Source organism: Trichechus manatus, unplaced genomic scaffold, assembly GCF_000243295.1.
Source record: "Trichechus manatus latirostris isolate Lorelei unplaced genomic scaffold, TriManLat1.0 scaffold00155, whole genome shotgun sequence".
Taxonomy (NCBI): domain Eukaryota; kingdom Metazoa; phylum Chordata; class Mammalia; order Sirenia; family Trichechidae; genus Trichechus; species Trichechus manatus.
In genome coordinates, this window is record NW_004444091.1 from 2345827 (window position 1) to 2362992 (window position 17166).

The following is a 17166-nucleotide window of genomic DNA, read 5'->3' on the forward strand; positions in this document are numbered from 1 at the left end:
ACTGAAACTTCAGACACTTGATACAAAGACGAATCAGATATGGATCATACCTATAAGAACCCCACACCTTATAGGGGAGAGAAGACAAAGACGGGGTCCTATGTTGGATCTGATTAGAGGAAGCTGAGAAACATGCCTTTGGGGGTTGGGGAGGCCTTGGCTTCCAAATCCAAGAAATGGAGATGAGGAATGGATTCTATGAAAAGAGTGAGGTAGAGTGCTTATGAGTTTGTGGAAGTGGTTTGCTTCCAGCTGAGAGGATAAGAAGTTTCAGGGAGGAGGCAGCATGTCTGCTGGACTTTAAAAATGGTGTCTAGGATGGTGACATAGGGCATGTTAACCAAAGGAAGACTATTAACAGAGGCAAAGAGAAGTGTGAGACTTCTATGGAGAATACAAGAAGGTAAGGGCCAGCAAACTACGGCCCATGGGCCACATCTGGCCCATACCAGCTTTTTGGGGTCTGCAAGCTAAGAGTGGTTTTTACATTTTTAAATAGTTGACCCCTGGGCTAGATTATAGAGAGAATACTGATGCAGGAGCAGCAAGCAGCTGCTAGCTGATGACACCAAGTCACTCTAACATGACAGAGAAGTTGTACCAAAGCATGATAACCACGTCCTTTAGGTAAGAGCCAGCCTTGGTGTGGTTGTTAGAAGACCTCTTTCCCACCCTGGCCACAAGGCTGCCAGGCCGAGTCTCTGAAACCTGAGAAGTGTGGCTGCGGCGTGGTGCATGCCTGCCTACACGTGGTTCCGAGCATGGGTTTGTATTCTCCAATACAGAATCGTTACTGCCAGTGCCCTATCTTAACATCAAACAATCACATCACAGTTTAACTGAATCCTATTAAACCTGTTTCCTGGCACCATGTTTCGTCTGTCACTTCCAGCCTGCCTTTGCTATCTGTGAGGGTGAGTGCAGCTGCAGGTTTCCAGAAAAAAACCTACTTAAGAGAGGGGAAGAGCAGGAATTTTTAAAATAATACTTCTGTGAGGTAGCTACCATCTCAGACACTCTCTTCCACCCTCCCCACACCCCAAACACTGCTACCCTCTCTGAGTTCAGGCTGAGGGAGGTAGGGGGCTGCCCATCACTGCCACTGATGCACTCATTCACTTCTTTCATTCAACAAATGTTTATTAAGTGCCTACAGTGGGCCAGGCACTGTGCTGGGCGCTGGGGATACAAAGTTGGATAATACATGGCCCCTGCCCTCAAGGAGCTCACAGTCTAGGGGGAGGGGCAGACATGTAAACAGATAAATTACAATACGCTATGTTGAATGTCATCGTAGAGGTATAAACAAAGTGCTGGGGGCACGAAAGGGAGCAAGCAACTCTTCCTGGGGGGCGGAGGGATGTCAGGGAAGGCTTCACCGTCAGTCAACACAGTGTCTGGCCGTGCCTTGCATGCCGCGGTGGCACGCACCCAGTGGGGCAGGTTATGTTACCCAAACTTCTCTGGTGCTGGCAGGGCCATAACCTGATCCACGTGGAGCCCCCAGGCTGCTGGAGGAGAGGCCTACTTCTGCGTGCTCATGACAATGTCCCCCACCTCTCTCCTGGGTAACCCTGACTGCCAGGGCCTGGAGGGACTGAGGGCAGCTACTCACCACCCAGGCTGCAGGAAACAGGTCAGCTGTACAAGAGACCAGCTTCAGAGGAACCTTGAAGGGGCTCAGAGCCAGAAAACAAATTCCTGCTTGTGCGTCTCCCCAACCCCCCACCCCCAGGTACCTGTCTGTGAGGTTACTTCCTTTCTCAACATTGTTCAGGAGACACCAGGCTCCTGATCTATTGCTTGTCTTCCTTCTCCGGTGCTTGTCTGATCAGGCACCAGACACTACCTCAACTGGCCTCGGTCCAGGGCTGGGCATCACCGCCCTGGGGTGCCCCCCACGTGGAAGCCCACTCCTGTTCACACAGACCCCGCACAGCAGGTGTTCTGCAGCTTGACTTCCTTCCTCTCTGAACTCACAGCCGCCTCACCAGCTCAATGAGCTGCTGGATGTTTTTGTTTTGGTTGGATAGACCATTCCTGATGTTTTCTAGCAGGCATCTCTTCAACTCAAAAATGGCTTCACTGTATCCCAAGCTCACAGCAGCCATGGGGGGCACCCCATGCCACAGACCAGGAATGTGCCAGACATGCTGTTTCTCAGGGTCACCAAAGGCCACATCGGCCAGTGTCCGGACACCATCCCCTCGTGTCTCCCCACAGGCCACAGCCAGGCCCCCATCACTCAGTGGCTCTGGGCACTGCCTCCCATCTCTCAGCTGGGGGTTGGGGGCAGATGTGCCATGAAGGTTCTGGTACACAAACTGATAGCTGGGAGCGTGCCCTGTGGTCTCCAGCCTCAGAAACGCATGCAGAAGAGCCAGCGGGACATCCCTCGTTTCCGCTAAACTGACCACAGTGACGTTGCTCAGTCCCATAATCAGAGTGGCCAAGGAGGCCTCCAGCTCAAACCTCTCCCCTGTCGTGGTCAACGCCCCACCAATCCAACCTCCCGAGTCTATCACTAGGATGTGATCACAGCCCAGGTCCTGGCTGAAACCTTCGGCCACTTCCACAAGCTGCATGAAGGCCCCCCGAGGGCTGCTGCTCTTCCCAGTGGCAAACCGCAGCCCAAACATGGTGTTGAGCAGTGTGGACTTGCCTGTGCCTGGTACCCCCAGCACAGACAGAACCACCAGGCGTGACCTCCTCTCCAGCCGGGTGTGCAGCTCCTTCAGCAGCCCAGTGACCCAGCGCAGGGGGACACTCAGGCTGCCCCCGTCCACCAGCTCCAGCGGAAGCCCCCTCAGCAGCAGCTCCAAGGCAAGGCCCGGGAAGTGGGCGAACCGCCGCTGGCCCACTGGCAGCTTCCCCGCCTCCACCAGGCAGCTTTCAGCTTCGTAGAACTGCCCCATTTCCCGCAGGAAGTGCTCCACCCCTAGGGGATCAGGCCAGAGGGGCTCTGTGGCGTCCACGGCCCCACAGTGCTTGGACCTCAGGCTGAGAAGAGTCTCTGGAGGGGGCCTCAGCCTCTGCTGGGCCAGGCGAGCCAGGCCTAGCTCCATCCACCTCAGGAAATACTGCTTCTCACCTGGCGAGGGGCTGCTGATGCCCCTGACAAACTCCTGCACCCCCCAGGTGGGGTCGAGGCTGTTCTGCTGCGCCCGAAGCTCCAGTAACCTGCCCCTCAGCTCAGACCTGCACTTCTCGGGAGAGTCTCCAGCCCAGTGAAGCTGGCAGAGCTCCTTCTCTACCTGCGCCACCTTCCTCCAGGGCTCTCCTTGCAGCCGCAGCTCCTCCCTTTTGTAGGCCTCAGGATCTCTGATTTTCCTGGTGATTTTCTCCATCCGCTCTTTGGCCTTCTGGCACTCCTCACAGTCCTCGTCCACTCTGAGGCCCAGCTTGCGGGCCGCGTGTGCCATGTCCTCTACGGACACCCTCCTGCAGGGGGACCGCATCACGCAGCGCACAATGGACTGCAGCCTCCTCACGAAGCTCTCGCTGTCCGTGCTGCTGACCTTCACCAGAACATGAGAGTAGTCGATTTTCAACACAGGGATCAACTTATTCAGGAACCTAAGGTTTGTGTTCCGCTTCCCACGGTAGGGACTAAGGATGAAATAGTATTTCGTGTTTGACTCCTTCATAGAGAAGAGTAGTTTGTACTCCTTCTTACTGATGTTGTCAGTCAGTATAAACACGGCTGAGGAGATATCTGTCAACAACTTAAACTGCAGCCAATGAGACCCGATGTCACCTCTCAGGTTTATGAAGGCCACAGGCTCTGGGAAAATGTCCAAGTCCTCCCTACCACTTGGGAAAAACCAGGAGATTTCGACAAGCCCATCTGCGATCTCCCGTGGGCTGGCGCCCAAGTTCAGGTCCCGATGCCAGAAGCAGTCACGCAGCCTGCGGCCTGGGCTGAGGACAGCATTGAGAAGCTGCGACTTGGAGTTGCTGCTTACGTCCATACGCACAAAGGCAAAGGTGGGCATCCTGGGGAGGACCACACTGTCCTCTTTGAAGCTCCCCGGCCCCCTCAGGGGCTGCAACCACCATGTCCTCACTAGTCCCCTCAGGGCCCACAGCAGAAACATGTGGTAGTGGTTTTCTGAGTCAGGCAACACAAGAGGGAGTGCAAACTGGCAGAGGAACATTTTTAAAATGATGTCCTGTTGCAGGAAACTGTCTGAGGAGACCAGAAGGGCACAGAGGAGGTCCAGGGGGTTCACTGGAGTGTCTGGGGTAGGCAGCTCGGAGAAGGAATAAATGTCAGCGGCAATGTTGTCGGCCGTGTCCCAGTAGAGGACCTCCTCCTCCATCTGGCCCTCCTCCCCGGGCCGGGCGTCCGGGGGTGCGTCCAGCACCATGGTGGTGTTTCTGGCCTCAGCATTGAGGGCCTGCAGCTTTCTGAGGAAGTTCCAAGGCAAGTCTTTGGGTACCTGAGGAGCCCAGTTCTTCATGCTGTCAAAACTGATCTGCAGAGAATCCTGGAGGGTGAGTTTCTGCATCTGGTAGGTCTCGAGTCCCAGAAGGGACAGCATTTCTTGAAGCCGGCTTCTCTCAACTGTAGAAAGAAGTGAATAAGTAAGTGCCCACACTGTATCCCCACATCAAGAGCCCAGGATGGAGCCGGGGAAGGACAGCCAAACACAAGAGGTGGGCTCCCAAGGCCTCAATTCAGGGGTTGGGGGGTAGGACGAAGGCTGTGCCAGGTCACAGAGCAGGTCATAGCAGGCTGGCCTGAGACCAGAGCCGGGGTTCTAGACCCTGACACTGGAGGTAAAACAGGCTCAGCCCAAGTGCTGAGTCCAACCACAGATACTGTGGCATCAAAAACCGTGGCAAGAAACAGGAAACTGCTGGCCACGTTTAAGAATTGGGAAATTTCATATAAAAATCTCAATTCCCGGTTTGTCTTGAAAAACTGAAATAGCTAACAACACTGAGTGTAAATTTAATTGGCTAGAGTGAGCAGCAGCTCCCCCCTTAGATGGAGTGTGCAGCCCCATCTCCCAGCCCCCATCCTACTCGCCCATGGATGTTCCTGGGTCCAGCAGTGGCTCCCTAGTCCTGGCCCCACATTCTGGGGCTCAGCAGTGGGCTCCCTCACTATGTCACCAGGAATTTCCGACTCATTCCATGATTTTCTAGTTAATGTTATTTCCTCTTTGCAAATAAGTTGGAGGGTTTTTAAAAGAAAAACGGAAGGAGAGATATTACTAGGCATTGCTGTGTGCTGCCGAGTCGATTCTGACTCATAGTGACCCTACAGGACAGAGTAGAGCTGCCCCATAGGGTTTCCTAGGCTGAAATCTTTATGGGAAGAGATGTCAGGTCGTTTCTCCCATGGAGCGGCAGGTGAGTTCAAACTGCTGACCTTCTGGTTGGTAACCAAGTGCTTAACCCCCGCACCACCAGGCTCCTTATTACTAGACATAGATTATCAGAAATCATAGCTAAACAACCGTTTTGCAAATCTGAGACCAATAAAACAGTTTTTAATTTTTAAAGTAGTAAACTTTTTGGTGCAGACTGTTAATAAGTCTGTGTTTACTTGTGCAGATCTTCAAACAGCACCCAATACAACATAAACTCTTACAGCTGCTAAATGCTCAAAACAGTGATGCTTCTTCCAAAGGTGTGATGCTGCCATTCTCATTTCCTGCCCATTCCCAGTTCCTTACCAGTTTCCATATTGCATGTAATTAGTATACTTTAAATGTAAGTACACAAAATAATAAATATAAGTAAGTGCCTCTGAGTCCCAGGCCTTTCTCCATCTCCTTTCTCAAATAAGGAAGCCATACTGTGGCCTGCTGCCTTAGATGCAAACAGTAAACCACTAGCACGAGCACAGATAAACCCAGCCATCTTCTGATGCTACCAAGGAGGTCAGGTGACATGCTCTAGCTGACCAACCGGACTCACGGCATGGGAACACGGCTATCGCATTCCCCAGCAGGGCCTCCATCTATTGCCTACTGTCTCTTTTCTTAGACTCAGCTCTCCTCAAGGGGCTCAGAGAGCTCCCAGGGCAGTGTGGCTGCAGTTCCACCCCCAGAGAGGACAAGGCGCTGGTGAACAAGGTGCAAAAGCCACAAGGCACTGCCTGGGGAAAGTCACACTGAGGCAGAAATCCTGTACAGATGCCACTCAGGGTTCTGAGTTTTGCCTGAATGAAACCAGGGACACTGTTTTCTTATCCAGGCATGGGACAACTGTAATTACTTTTAAGTAGCATGGTAGTAGGGGTCAACGGGGAAAAGCCAGAGCAAACAAAACCTACTTATATATGCACTCCTGTCCAATGTGTGACCCTGGGCAAGGTGTTTGGCAGCTCTGGGCCTGTGGCTTCTGAACTGTAAATGTAGCCACTGGGCCAGATGGCTACAAACCTGGCTGTGCATTAGAATCGCTCTGGGAACTTGTGAACAATAAAAGCTTCCTTGACTTCCCCTCTGAAGATCCTAACCTACAATGTCGGGATGGAGTCCAGTTATCCTATATTGTTAACAAGCTTGGACAATAGAGTATTATTGTTAATGAAGCAGAAAGGGTTAAAGGACAGGGGATCCTCAATCTGAGTGACCTGCCTTACCTGTCTCCCCACGTGATTTTGATGTACCCCACCAGCCTAGATAATACTCCCTTCTCAATAGAACCACAAGTTAGAATAGAGATGGAAAAAAATAGAGAATGGCATACCTGTTGGAAAGTCATTGTCCTGAGCCTCATTTGTACCATCTATGGCAAAAGCAGAGGAAAAACAAAATATCAATCAAATAATATGGCTTTGTTTGACAAAAAGTAAGTTGAGCTAAACTCAGAACCCTCCTTCTTTCTTACTAAGAAGCAACTTCTCCCAATTGTTCAAAATATACAATTTCACTTATTTCTCCCACTTCACCCATGCCCCGTTCTCCCCCGATCCAATCTGTAGTTAGATCCTGTAGTTTCTACCTCCGTAAGGAGACTCGCAATCATCTCCCTCCATATCTCTCCATTCCAAATCTGGAAGAAGGAGAAAAAAACACACGTATTTAGTTTCATGAACAAGTTAGAACTTTTCCATCAAAAAAAGGCTGTGGTGGTTGATTTTTAAAAAATTTTAGTGCTATTTTTACTGGCTTCAATTTTTCCTATGTAAACTTAATTTTTTCCAACCCAAAATAGGATACAGAGTAGCAACAGCTACACACAAGATAATGGTTTGCTCTAGGATACACTCCATGTTGAAGTTGCTAAATTTTGTGAAAATAAAATAAAAATAACTGGACAAAAATTATAATCTTTGATTTTAGAAATATTTAAAATGTAAGCTGATCATACACTTCTTGGCTCAATTTCAACCACCTCTTATGAACACTATTTTTACTCTATCGTAGTTTTTGTAATCACTTAAAGTGATGCTTACAGCAGCAGTGTAATACTTTGTCTATGTATGGGGGGGCATGCATAGTAGGGGAAAGGTTGACTTACAAGTAAACTTATTTGGCTAAAGTCTCTACTATCATGATACATCCATCAACATTAATATTTTAAATACAGACTGTATAGTGCTATACAAATACTTACATTAAGGGGAAGGAAGAAGACCTTAGAAATCCTGTATATTTGCTTGCAAATCCATAATATAAATTACAAAACGGGGCAGTGGGGGCAAGACTTCTCTGTATATCTGTTTTTACTGTTTGACTTTTGATCCAAATAAAAGCATTACCTATTCAAAAATATAAAGTATATCCTTAAAAGCTTGTAAATCAAGAAAACATTCTGAAAATTTATAGCAATAAGGCCTACATTAAAAAAACAAGAAAGATCTCAAATAAATACTCTAACTCTACAGCTTGAGGAACTAGAAAGAGAAGCACAAACTAAACCTAAAGCTACTAGAACAAAAGAAATAATAAAGATCAGAGCAGATATAAATAAAATAGAAAACAGGAAAACAGGACAGAGAATTAACAAATACAGACGTTGACTTTGAAAACATCAATAAAATTGACAAACCACTTACTAGGGTGGCAAAGAAACAGAGAAGATGCAAATAAGCAAAATAAGACATGAAAGTGGAGATATTATAAATGACCCAACTGAAGTGAAAACGATCATAACAGAATATTATGAACACCTTTACTCCAAAAAAACCAATAACTTTGATGAAATGGACAAATTCCTAGAGACATATAACCTACCTAAGCTGCCTCAAGAGGAAGTAGAAAACTTCAACAGACCCATAATAAGCAAAGAGACTGAATCAGTAATAAAAAGCCTCCCAAAAAAGAAAAGTCCAGGACCAAACAGCTTCATTGGGAAATTCTATTGAACGTTCAGAGAAGAACTGACACCAGTCCTGTTCAAACCCTTCCAAAAAGAAAGAAGGAATACTCCCTAACTCTTTTTATAAAGCCAGCATCACTGTGGTAACAAAACCAGACAAAGATACCACAAGAAAACTACAGACCAATATCCCTTATGAGTACAGATGCCAACATTTTCACAAAATACTAGCAAACAGAATCCAACAGCATATTAAAAGAATTATACATCATGATCAAATGGGATTTATTCCAGGAATGCAAGATTGGTTTAACATTAGAAAATCAATCAATATAATATACCACATTAACAGAACAAAGGAAAGAATCACATTATCATCTCAATCAATAGAGAAAAGACATTCGATAAAATCCAGCACCCTTTCTTGATAAAAACTCTTAACAAGATAGGAATAACAGGAGAGTTCCTCAACACGATTAAGGGCATTTATGAAAAACTAACAGCCAACGTTATGCTCAATGGAGAAAGACTGAGAATTTTCCTCTTGAAAACGGGAACAAGACAAGGATGTCCACTCTCACCACTCATATTCAATATTGTACTGGAAGTCCTAACCAGAGCAATAAGGCAAGAAAAAGAAACAAAAGGTATCCGAACTGGAAAGGAAGAGATAAAAATATCCCTATTCACAAATGACATGATCCTATATATAGAAAATCCCAGACTCTACAAAAAAGCTTCTAAAACTAATACAAAAATTTAGCAAAGTTGCAGGATACAAGGTCAGCACACAAAAATCAGTTGAGTTTCTATACACCAGCAATGAGAAATCTGAAAAGGAGATTAAGAAAACAACTCCATTTACAATAGTATCTAAGAAAATAAAATATCTAGGAATAAATTTATCCAGGGATATGAAAGACTTATACAATGAAAATTATAAAACACTCCTGAAAAAGATTAAAGAAGACCTAAATAGATGGAAAGACATTCCATGTTCACAGACTGGAAGACAATATACCTAAGACGTCAAAACTACTGAAAGTAGTCTACAGATACAACACAATCTTGATCAAATTTCCAACAGCATTCTTTATGGAAATGGAAGAACTAATCCTCAATTTTATATAGAAAGATAAGAGACCCCTTCGAAGAAGAACAAAGTAGGAGGCCTCACACTTCCAGAATTCAAAACATACTAAACAGCTACAGTAATTATGAGTGAGTGTTAGAAGCGCTCACTCGTCTATGCCTAGAAAGTTGGAAGACAGCTATCTGGCCAACTGACTGGAAGAGATCCGTTTTCATGCCTCTTCCCAAGAAAGGTGATCCAACTGAATGCAGAAATTAGCAAACAATAGCATTAATATCACATGCAAGTAAGATTTTGCTGAAGATTATTCAAAAGCAACTGCAGCAGTGTATCGACAGGGAACTGCCAAAGATTCAAGCCAGATTCAGAAGAGGAAGTGGAACGAGGGATCTCACTGCTGATGTCAGATGGATCCTGGCTGAAAACAGAGAATACCAGAAAAATGTTTACCTGTGTTTTATTGACTATGCAAAGGCATTTGACTGTGTGGATCATAACAAATTATGGATAATACTGAGAAGAATGGGAACTCCAGAACACTTAATTGTGCTCATGAGGAACCTGTACTTAGACTAAGAGGCATTTGTTAGAACAGAATAAGGGGATACTGCATGGTTTAAAGTCAGGAAAGGTGTGCGTCAGGGTTGTATCCTTTCACATACTTTTTCAATCTGTATGCTAAGCAAATAATCCAAGAAGCTGGACTATATGAAGAAGAATGGGGCATGAGAATTGAAGGAAGACTCATTGACAGCCTGTGACATGCAGATGACACAACCTTGCTTCCTGAAAGTGCAGAGGACTTGAAGCACTTACAGATGAAGATCAAAGACCACAGCCTTCAATATGGATTACGCCTCAACATAAAGAAAACAAAAATCCTCACAACTGGACCAGTACGCAACATCACACTAAACGGAGAAAAGATGGAAGTTATCAAGGATTTCATTTTACTTGGATCCACAATCAACACCCATGGAAACGGCAGTCAAGAAAATAAATGATGCATTGCATTGGGCAAATCTGCTGCAAAAGACCTCTTTAAAGTGTTGAAAAACAAAGATGTCACCTTGAAGACTTAGGTGTGCCTGACCCAAGCCACTCAGTTTTCAATCACCTCATATGCATGTGAAAGCTGGACAGTAAATAAGGAAGACTGAAGAAGAATTGATGCCTCTGAACTGTGGTGTTGGCAAAGAATATTGAATATATGATGGACTACCAAAAGAATGAACAAATCTGTCTTGGAAGAAGTACAGTCAGAATTCTCCTTGGATGAAAGGATGGTGAGACTACATTTTACATACTTTGAACATGTTGTCAGGAGGGATCAGTCCCTGGAGAAGGACATCATGCTTGGTAAAGAGTCAGCGTAAAAGAGGAAGACCCTCAATGAGATGGACTGACACAGTGGCTGCAACAATGGGCTCAAGCATAACAACGATTGTGAGGATGGCGCAAGACTGGGCAGTGTTTCGTTCTGTTGTACACAGGGTTGCTATGACTTGGAACCAACTCGATGGCACCTAACAACAACAGTAATAAAAACACTCTGGTACTGGTTTAATGACAGACACAGACCAATGGAATAGAACCGAAAATCCAGAAATAAATGCAAACATCTATGGTCAATTGATTTTTGAAAAGAGTGCCAAATACATTCAGTGGGAAAGGAACAATCTCTTCATCAAATGGTGCTGGCAAACCTGGATTTCCACACACAGAAAAATGAAACAAGATCCACACCTTACACCATACACAAAAACAAATTCAAAATGGATCAAGAACCTAAATGTTAAATCTGAAACTATAAGTTCTTGGAAGACGATCTAGGAACAAAGCTTTGGGATCTTTTTTCAGTGATAGATTATCAAACACAACAATGAATGCAAGAGCAACAGAAAACAAAATATATAACTGGAACTACATAAAAGTTAAATACATATGTTCGTCAAAGACTTTACCAAACAAGAAAAAACCTACAGACTGACAAAAAAATCTTTGGAAAGGATATAACTGGTAAGGGTCTATCATCTAAAACATATAGAAAACTACAACTTAACAAAAAGAAAAATAACCCAATCAAACACTGGGCAAAGGACATGAACAGACACTTCACCAAAGATGATATTCAAATGCCAACAATTACATGAAAAGATGCTCAACGTCATTAGCTACCAGGGAAATATAAATCAAAACCATGATGAGATACCATCTCATGTCAACTAGGATGGTCAAGATAAAAACAAACAACAATAACAACAAAAAAGAAAATAACAAGTGTTGGAGGGGACGTGGAGAAATTGGAACCCTTATCCATTGTTGGTGGGAATACAAAATGGTACAGGTGTTGTGGAAAAGTCTGGTGGTTCCTCAGAAAACTGGACGTAGAGCTACCATAAACCAAATAAAAAACCAAACCCATTTCCATCACGTCGATTCTAACTCATAGTGACCCTACAGGACAGAGCAGAACTGCTTCATAGGGCTTCCAGGACTGTAATCTCTACAGAAGCAGACTACCACATCTTTCTGCTAGGAAGTGGATGGTGGGCTCAAACCGCCAACCTCTGGATTAGCAGCCAAGCACTTAACCACGGTGCCACCAGGGCTCCTTAGAGCTGCCATGTGACCTAGCAATTCCATTCCTAGGTATATACCCTAGGATCTAATAGAAGTGACATGCACAGACACAGTCACAACACAAAGAGACACATTCACACCTGTGTTCATTGTAGCACAATTCACAACAGAAAAAAGAGGGAAACAACCTAAGTGCCAATCAACGAATCAATGGATAAGTAAAATGTGGTACATACTTACAACGGAATATTACTCAGCAATAAAGAAAAATGAGTTCCTGAAACATACTGGAACATGGATGAATCTGGAGGACATTTTGTCGAGCAAAATAAGTCAATCACAAAAAGATAAACATTGTCTTATCTCCCTTTTATGAAATGACACGAACAGGTAAATGTACAGAAACTAATGTTCATTAGTGGTTACCAGGGCTGGAGGGTAGGGATTAGAGGAAAATTCTCTCTCTAGATAGTAGGCGCTTGTTATTTTTGGTTTGGGGAAAGGTAATACCAAATGAAGATGGAGTGTAAACAGCTTGATAAAGGCAAACGATGTCACTAAACAGTACACAAGAAAAAAGGACCTCTTGGTAATTGCCAGGTCATACATAATTTTCAAACAACAGGAAAAACAACCAAAAAATATATGTGCGGGTATACACGTATGAATGTAGGCATATATGTGTATAGAAAACCTGTTGCCATTGAGTTAACTCTGACTCACAGTGACCCTATAGGACAGAGTAGAACTGCCCCATAGGGTAGTGGATTTGGCTGGTCGATTTGAACAACTGATGTTTTGGTTAGCAGCTGAACTCTTAACCACTGTGCCACCAGTGCTCCTATATGTGTATATGCATGTATGTATGTGTGTACGTAAAGGTGTCTGCATATGTTTATGTATCTATGTGACTGTTTGCACCTATATTCATATATGCAATAAAACACATAAGGGTCATAGTTACAGATATTTCTTAGATATAACCAAACACCTCGCAGGATTGGATTTCTGGGTTTGAAGGATTAGGACCACAGTATTGTGGGGCATCTTAGTCAACTGGCATGATACAGTTCATAAAGTTGTGTTCTACATCCTACTTTGGTGAGTAGTGTCTAGGTCTTAAAAGCTTGCAAGCAGCCATCTAAGAGCAACTACTGGTCTTGTCTGGAGCAAAAGAGAAAGAATGAAACCAAATACTCAAAGAAGAAACTAATCTACAGGACAAACAGTTTACATGAACCACGGCTTCACCTACCCTGAGACCAGAAGAACTAGATGGTGCCTGGCTACCACTACCACCGTTTTAATCAGGGCCATAATAGATGGAGCCTGATAAGTGTGAGCAAAATGTGTAACAAACCAAAACACCTGTTGCCGTCAAGTCGATTCTGACTCATAGTGGGCCTATAGGACAGACTAGAACTGCCCCATTGGGTTTCCAAAGTGCTGGCTGGTGGGTTCGAATTGCCAAACTTTTGGTTAGCAGCCAAATGCTTAACCACTATGCCAACAGAATCTCAAACCCACTCCCCCCAAAATAACCCAGACTTCTGGATTAATCGAGACTGGAGGACCCCCGAGACTACTGCCCTGAGATACTCTTCAAACTATGAACCGAAACTAATCCTTGAGGTCATCTTGTAACTAAATAACAAATTGGCTCAAAAAATAATATCGGAGGCGAGCCCAAGATGGTGGAGTAGTCAGACGGCTTCCTATATCCCTCTTACAACAAAGACCTGGAAAAACAAGTGATTTGATTGTATATGAATACCTAGGAGCCCTGAACAAGGCAAAGTTGAGGAATTGGACTGAGTGGTGGGGGGAGAGGGAGATGGTTTGGAAGAAACGAGGAGTGCCAGACCGAACTCGGTGGGAGTTGCAGCTCTTCAGCCTGGACCAGCTCAGGGTACGCAGTGAAGCGGGCATAGACCTCCGTGCGTGCGCTCGGGAAGCAGTTTCCACATTGAGAGAGATCCAGCAGCAGAGATCCTGCTTGAACACTCTGAACCAGTGAAAAGCAGCTCCCAAGTGACTAAAGAAAAGTATGTACATGTAGCCTTTCGCAAGAATTAAAAAAAAGAAAAGAAAAAAAGCCATTTGGGAAAAATCTCTCTCCCATTTACCTCCTCCCTTCCTGCTCTGCACCGGTCCAGCTGGCTTCCTAGATCTCTGACAGAGTAGGTCCCATGAGGCGCCCTGACCCATTCTCCTGGCCTTGGAGAGGGAACAAATTAACAAACAGGGAAAAAATAAACTACTGGCTCCCCTAACCCAGGAACTCAGGGTTGGTACAGCTCCTTTGCCTAGGCACAGGCATAAGAGGTCCGCAGACTTTGAGTGCCTTCCACCCCTGTACAGACTTGTGTGAACCCATCTCAACAGCGTAAGCACTCACTACCACAGTAAAACAGGGTAAACACCTGAAGTCTAACTTCAACTGTTTCAGCTGTGAAGTGGCAGATTTGTGATGCTTGACACGGCTCTGCCCTTTAAGTAGGCACCTTACCGGTCTGCATCAGGGGCTTGAGGACTGGTGGCTCCACCCACACCACCTAGCCACCTGCTACAGGGATCCAAGAATAAGTGGTGCCCCCAAGTCTTCACAGCCAACAGAGTAGGGTGATCATAGTCCGGCTGCAAAACTCACCTACCTACTTGCTCTAGGGAACAGGGACATGCTTTCCTTTCAGACACTCAGGGGCAGCCATCAGCCCCCTGCCTTCCTCAGCACGTGACCCCCTACTACAGCTAGACACCTGTGCCTACACCAATCACCCATGCCTCTCTAAGACTGTCGGGGAGTGTCTGCACCACACACTTGGTGACTGACTGCCTGGACACCTGAGCTGAATCTATACAGGAAAATTTAACGGACTCCTGTGTACACATACTTAGTTATAGAACTAACTACCAGGTGACAGTATGTTAGAGCTTCAAAAGCGCCAATAACAAACTAGCACACACAAGCAGCCTATTTGGGCATATCAAAATGAAACAAAACAAGAAGCTAGAACACACTAAACAAATATAAAATAAAATTATAACAACTTATTCATGGCTCGGAGACAACGGTCAATATCAAATCACATGAAGAGGCAGTCCATGATGGCTACAGCAAGCTCCCAAAATAAAGAATCAATAAATTCACTGGAGGAAGAGAACTTCTTGGAATTATCAGACACAGAATACAAAAAATTAATATACAGAACTGTTCAAGCAATTAGAAAGGAAATTTTGCAAAATGCAGAGACAGCCAAATAACACACAAAGTAGTAGCAGAACTTAAAAAAGTTATTCAAGGGCATAATGATAAAGTTAATAGTCTGCAACAATCCACAGAAAGACAGCAATCAGAAATCCAGAATATTAATAATAAAATTTCAGAATTAGACAACTCAATAGAAAGTCATAATAGCAGAATCGAGGCAGCAGAAGTCAGAATTACTGACACTGAAGATAAAGCACTTGACACCAACTTATTTGAGGAAAAATCAGATAAAAGAATTACCAACAATGAAGAAACTCTAAAAGTTATGTGGGACTCTATCAAGAGAAATAACCTACAAGTGATTGGAGTACCAGAATGGGGGGGAAACCAGAAAATACAGAAAGAATTGTTGAAGATTTGTTGACAGAATATGTCCCTGATATCATGCAACATAAGAAGCTATCTATCCAACATGCTCATCGAACCCCACATAAGGTGGATCCCAAAAGAAAGTCACCAAGACATATTATAATCAAACTTGCCAAAACCAAAGATAAAGAGAGAATTTTAAGAGCAGTTAGGGATAAAACAAAAGTCATCTACAAAGAAGAGTCAATTAGAATAAGCTCAAACTACTCAGCAGAAACCATGCAGGCAAGAAAGCAATGGGATGACATACATAAAGCCTTGAAGGAAAACAACTGCCAGCTAAGAATTATATACCCAGCAAAACTGTCTCTCAAATATGATGGCAAAATTAGGGCATTTCCAGATAAACAGAAGTTCAGGGAATTTGCAAAAACCAAACCAAAATTACAAGAAATACTAAAGGGAGTCCTCTGGTTAGGAAATCAATAATATCAAATAACAACGCAAGACTAGAACACATGACAGAACAACCAGATATCAACTCAAATAGGGAAGTCGAAAATACATCAAAGATAAAACATCGAAAATAGGGAAACAGATATCAATACGTAAAAAAGGACAACATTAAAACAAAAAAGGAGAACTTAAAAAATGTAGACACAGATTTTTCATATGGAAGGGAAGTCAAAGCGATATAAAAAAATAAAAAACTGGTATAAACTTAGAAAAATATGGGTAAATATTAAGGTAACCACAAAGGAAACTAACAATCCTACAAATCAAAATAAAAAACTAAAAAAATATAAAGACTCAGCCAACAACAATGAAAAAGATGAAAAAAAATACAGAAAGAAAAACGACTCAGCACCGAAAATTAAGGGGAACAAAGAAACTGTGAACACACAAAGACATCAAAATGACAGCACTAAACTCATACCTATCAATAATTATGCTGAATATAAATGGCCTAAATGCACCAATAAAGAGAGAGTGGCAGATTGGATAAAAAGGCACAATCCGTCTATATGCTGCCTACAAGAGACACACCTTAGACTTAAAGACACAAACTAAAACTCAAACGATGGAAAAAAAATATATCAAGCAAACAACACTCCAAAAAGAGCAGGAGTGGCAATATTAACCTCTGATAAAATAGACTTTAAAGTAACATCCACCACAAAGGATAAGGAAGGACACTATATAATGACTAAAGGGTCAATACACCAGAAGGACATAACTATAATATTTACCCACCCAACGACAGGGTTCCAAAATACATAAACTCTAACAGCACTGAAAAGAGAGTTCCACAGTAGTAGTAAGAGACTTCAACACGTCACTTTTGGTGAAGGACAGAACATCCAGAAAGAAGCTCAACAAAGACATGGAAGAGCTTACCAACTTGATCTCACAGACATATATCAAACACTGCACCCAATAGCAGACAAGTATACTTTCTTTTCCAACGTACATGGAACGTTCTCCAGAATAGACCACATATTAGGCCATAAAACAAGTCTTAACAAAATCCAAAACATCAAAATATTACAAACCATCTTTTCTGACCATAATGCCATAAAAGCAGAAATCAACAACACAAAAAGCAAGGAAAAAAATCAAACACATG

General features: G+C 43.9%; 1 protein-coding gene across 2 annotated transcripts in view; it reads right to left on the bottom strand.

Annotated features, from left to right (window-relative positions):
- Window positions 1–1177: 1177 nt before the first annotated feature.
- URGCP (upregulator of cell proliferation) overlaps window positions 1178–17166 on the bottom strand; it is a 51485-nt gene continuing 35496 nt past the window's right edge. Inside the window, exons 1-4 of one of the 2 annotated variants that reach the window (XM_023740441.1) lie at window positions 7579–7850; window positions 6964–7014; window positions 6709–6747; window positions 1178–4567 (exon numbers count right to left, since the gene is read on the bottom strand). In XM_023740441.1, coding sequence (XP_023596209.1) covers window positions 1977–4567; window positions 6709–6747; window positions 6964–6997 — 2664 coding nt within the window. In that variant the 5' untranslated portion in view covers window positions 6998–7014; window positions 7579–7850 and the 3' untranslated portion in view covers window positions 1178–1976. Of the gene's footprint in view, window positions 4568–6708; window positions 6748–6963; window positions 7015–7578; window positions 7851–17166 lie in introns of those variants that run through there. The other variant, XM_023740442.1, reaches the window with a different exon arrangement.